General features: G+C 39.7%; 1 protein-coding gene across 3 annotated transcripts in view; it reads right to left on the reverse strand.

The window, feature by feature from the left end:
• Window positions 1-239: 239 nt before the first annotated feature.
• Window positions 240-5,000, reverse strand: part of LOC138011330 (calcium/calmodulin-dependent protein kinase type 1D-like) — a 20,224-nt gene continuing 15,463 nt past the window's right edge. For 2 of the 3 annotated variants that reach the window (XM_068858298.1, XM_068858299.1), the window contains exons 12-13: window positions 3,697-3,784; window positions 2,784-3,032 (exon numbers count right to left, since the gene is read on the reverse strand). In XM_068858298.1, the coding sequence (XP_068714399.1) occupies window positions 2,928-3,032; window positions 3,697-3,784 (193 nt within the window). In that variant the 3' untranslated portion in view covers window positions 2,784-2,927. Of the gene's footprint in view, window positions 3,033-3,696; window positions 3,785-5,000 lie in introns of all 3 variants that reach the window. The other variant, XM_068858300.1, reaches the window with a different exon arrangement.

Genomic DNA, 5,000 nt, shown 5'->3' on the forward strand with positions numbered 1-5,000 from the left:
AAAATACCTTTGAATTAGTGGGCACTGTCCTTAAATGCGGGTGTTACTGGCAAAAGAGAATAAGGCAAGAGCTCGAGACCGAATACCCCATATTTGCCCCTACTGTTTGCATCTATAGACTCCTTTCTATGCAAGAAATCAGTTCACTTCATATAATATTAATTTCAGCGCCAAATGATAAGTCTACCCCTTAGAAATCATTACAATCTAACCCGCATGCTCAACCATGACACAATCTATATATGCAATTTTCTTCATTTCAGCATCAAGATAATTTTCTTTAAAATAACAATAACACATTTCATTTCTCCAAGTTATTGGAACTGAATTATAAACATGTCTGGAAGAAACAAAAAACACCAAATACCATGGAAACTATAAAGGCAACTAACATTTCTTGGTTCATAGTTTCATTACAAAAAATATGCGAGAAATTAACGATTATCGATTACAACCACTCGCGCAGTTCTTTGGTCATCTGATGCACACGAGGGAGCCTTTTGTGAAGCTAACTCCGATTTTCTACGTAAACACGAAGACGCACAGTACAAAAACGGTCGCTTCATACTCAGCTTTTGTTCGATATCAGTCAAGCACGATTGATATTTCAATATGGCGATAAACAAACAGCATCGCAGAGACAGAAACCTTAGAATATATATTTCCAGGGTGAGAAAAGTGACAGGGGATTTTAAAACAAGAACGACATATAATAGGCATATTGCCTTTAGGGGATTTTTTATTGCTCAAATTATCACAGATCTCTGTGTGCCTAAACTACCACGCTTTCCACAGTGCGTCTTCGATTTTAAACGTGAACATTAAATGCTACAGCTAGTTCTCGCGAAAGATGTACACATAAAAATAATGTAACATTATCAAATTGAAATGAAATCCAAAAATAGCGGCAAGAAGAAATTCATTAAAAGGAGCTGTGTCAAGGCGGGGTAGTTCATTTTGGGTCATTTTACCATTTTACTCGCCCCTTCTCGCTTTTCAACTTAACGTTAGCTCAGAAATTACCTTTAAACAACACAAACCAAAGCTTCGTGACGAAAAATTGTCTGTCGAGCATATAACTCTCTGAAACTATCTAATGATGATGCGGTACCCGGCCATTTTATGATCCAGTCTATAAATTTCAAGCACAACTAACAACTCCAAACGACTGGTCCACAATTCATATGTTTGTACCAAGTTCCTCAATTGAACAATTCTCTAAATTTAAACCTTTTAAAGCTTTCTTTAGATCCGCCAGGAACGTTCCTGTGGTACTCTCTTAATTAAGGTCGTATTTTTTACGTTTCATTTCTCGTCTCAAACGTTTAAAGGGGCTAGGTCACGCAGTTTTGGGCAATTTCAGCACTGATCGAATGGTCATAGAATTAACTAAAATATCAAAATAACTGTTCAAAACTATAGAAGAACTCTAACAAAACACAGGGAAGCCAAGAAGGGACATGGATGGACAAAACTGGGGAGGATTGAAATGGACTGAATTTGGGTAAATTGAAAAACGTCGGCCCACCTTTTTTCAAATTTATATCAGTTTATATCAAAATGTCATTTACGCAGCTGGAAAATCATTCTCAGTTGTTGTGTGGCCGTGATTTTGCAAATGAAAGACTCTTGCTCCGCCAAATGAATTTGACGTTTAGAGCTCATAATTAGCAAAATTAAACAAAATTACCAAAAATAGCGTGACCTAGCCCCTTTAAGGAATGACCAGGCGTAGAGCGACGAAGCCAAAAATACGATTGCTCTGCAATCTCCTATCGCTACAACATTGCTACTGTAAATGTTTCCCTGCAGATATCATCCATTAATGGCGTTTAACCGGGGATATAAAAAACGCATTCATTGTCGGAAACTTGTGAAGTGACAAGAAAGTCGAAAATCACTCCTCCACTTGACGAAACACTCTATAGAAAGTTCAAAAAGGTAAAATGACTAGTTAAAGTTGGACTTCTAGACTTGTGTAGATAAACGACCCTTAAATAGGGAAACTTTGTTTAGAATTTTCCCTCTTTTGTATACGTTCATCGCTTTCTAACTAGTTTTCCAAGAAACCAGCAATGAATACCGAAAATTTGGGCCTGATATGCCAGATTATCTTGGTGCAATTTTGGTTTGAAAATTCGAAATTTTACAAAGAATGAATAGGGCTCAATTGCAGTTTTGCCAACCAATGAGTCCTACGCATTTGATGACCCGCATCTATCTGATTATCAAACTTTGAATGCTTTAAACTGAGAAGGTGGATAAGTTTAACAAGTTCTGTCAATTTGTGTACGGCGCCTTCTACAAACAAGTTCGCATGTTAAGGAGACAAAATGTCAACAGTGATGTCAGCAAAGAATCCCTCATACTTAACTTACTACATTTCACGGCGATAGAAACGCACATTGCCTCGGACGAGATTTATGAACGCGTTTTATTGGCAATTTCATTAGATATAGTGATTTGTCCGGTCTTACGCACTGTTCTACTTTTGAGCAACTCAGGTTACTTGTAGGTAGCTACCTACACAACAGTGCATTGGGAAACTGGCAAAAAGGTTACCATTCCGCTGTGCCTGACAAGTTCCAAACGCTGTACAAACACCATTGTGTGAAAACGTCTTCGTATAAACGCACTTCGTTCCTCATAATAACCGCTTCTAACACTAGTCCCTGGTTCAAACTCTCCACTCTTATTTTCTCAAATTCGTCAATCGTTTTACTTCTTGAAATAATTAAATGGCCGAACGTCAACAGGCACAATACCCCGGCCAACAAGAAGACTTGCGTACCCTTTTTTAATCACTTTAAGAAAAGACTTTTTTCTCACAGGACGAAATCGGTCCGTTGCGAGTCCAACACAACACCATATAAAACTGTAAACAAAGCGTATGTGCGAAAAATAGGATTCCTCGCCAGGCCAGCTGGTTAAGCCAAACCCCCATTGTTGTTCGACTCTGACGACTTTGTTGACCCAGAACCAAGCTGAAGGTTTTTCATTCGGTTGATGGCCGCCGCAGCGTTGAAAGCTTGCTGTAAAATAATAAGAAAGAGTGCTTCAGTTTACTGTTCAACGTAGTTTTGCATTACTGCGCTTGGTGATTGCGTCACAAATCTCGCGCCACATTTTCAGCCAATGGCAAGTAAAAGCAAAACCAATTGTGATTCGCTAGTGCGCGTTTTCCCGCGCTTTTCGCCGGCCGCGTGTATTTGCTTTGCGTTACTATTGGCTCATTTCATTGTCTTAGTCCTTTATGATTGGTCGACGCATGATGATGCAATCGAGAGTGAGAACTAATAGCCAGCAAACACATTCAACTCAAAAGACTGAAGTGATTTTAGCACTTATCAGGACAGTCTAAGTACACGAGCCCAAAAAATTAAGTGGATAAACCTGCAGCCAACTGTGTGACTTCATAGCCACACAGTTGGTGGAGCATTACACTGGCATCCTAAAGGGTCATGGGCTCGAATGCTGTTGAGCCCGCCTGAATGTTTCAGGTGTCTATAACAGACAATTGCTTAAATTGTCCAGATAGGTGCGCGACTCACTTCAATCTTTCGTAAATAGCCCGCACTTCAAATAAAATAGAATATCTTTCCACAGGCCCGATCTAAAATAGCCGTAAGTTTTTCCGTTGGCTATCTATCACGTCGTACCCAACGCACCCTCGTGGAATAATTGTTAAATAGCTACCTTCCACTTTGCCTTGTAAAAATTCTTCTTTATTTGTTCACTAACTGAAGCATGAATGTCTAGATCACGTGCCGTTCCTTCAGCAATCCTAATCGTGAAAAGACATGAAACGCAGTTAGTAACGAATATTCGATTTCAAAACTCGCCGCCATATGCTCGTTGAGTTTCAAATTGCTCTAGAGCTAGAACTTCTTTTAATTTTTGACATCAGTGTTTGGATCGCCAGATGCCCTCTGGAATCAAACTCGTATGTTGAGGAGACAATGTCTGCAAAGATCTTTCTGATCAAGAGTGAATTATCTCGGTCATTCACTTTTGTTCCGATATACAGTGGAAATTGCAATGACTAAGTTAGACTTTGGAAAAGTCCTTCGTCTAGATACGCGCGGAACGAAGGACTTTTCATTCTTGATTGGCGCCTATTTAGCGACCCAAAAACGGGTCGCTGAGCTAGGCCAATCAGAGTAGTCCTCGTGGACCCAAGGGGATAGAGTTGTCAATCAAAATTTGCCACACGCAGTGAAAGCGTGACTTTCAACATGCTACTAAGACCACCGGATCCAAATTCCCCGACTATCAGAGGAAAATAATTCAAGAATATCTGTCTTGCATAGATCTGCTTGTGTCAGCTCCAACCGGAGCTGGGAAAAGTCTGACCTTTGAACTAGTCCCGTACGCTTTTGGTCATTTACTTGGAGAGGATTGCAATGCTATCGTCTTCGTAATTGTTCCACTGATTTCACTCACGAAAGATTTGGTCTCTTGGCATTAAAGCGTCATATGTAGGAGACAACACATTTAAAATCTTAAGTATAAACTGATGTTTGGATGTCCCGAGGCGATTCTCAATGATTATCGACACATTTTACGTCGAATGGAACAAAAAATTTTAACATGTAGGAGTATTCATCGACGAGAGTCATTGCATCGCTAAATGGTAAGCTTTTTAAAGTTTGACTAAGATGTATCTGTTAATCCCGGTCTAGTACGTCTCCTACACCTGAAGCCTACCTGATCTTTCATGAGTGAAATCAATTGACTTTCTTGACGATTCGAAGCTTTCCCTTTAATACTTGCTAATCTTTCGAATTAGTGTTTCGTTTCTATCAGCACAAATCACGGCGCAAGTACTGTTGGTCCAAAAAATACCACTAAAGATCTCCTTTCCACGCGGCGACTCGAGATTGAAATAAGCTTCCGTTTATTTCATCGTCGTTTCTGATACCGTTAGCATAAAGTCAAGAAATTTCCTCTTTCGATTTCGTAGAAACAAACATGCTGGATTGTTTTCGTCGGATTGCGCC

Source organism: Montipora foliosa, chromosome 7 (assembly GCF_036669935.1).
Source record: "Montipora foliosa isolate CH-2021 chromosome 7, ASM3666993v2, whole genome shotgun sequence".
Lineage (NCBI taxonomy): Eukaryota > Metazoa > Cnidaria > Anthozoa > Scleractinia > Acroporidae > Montipora > Montipora foliosa.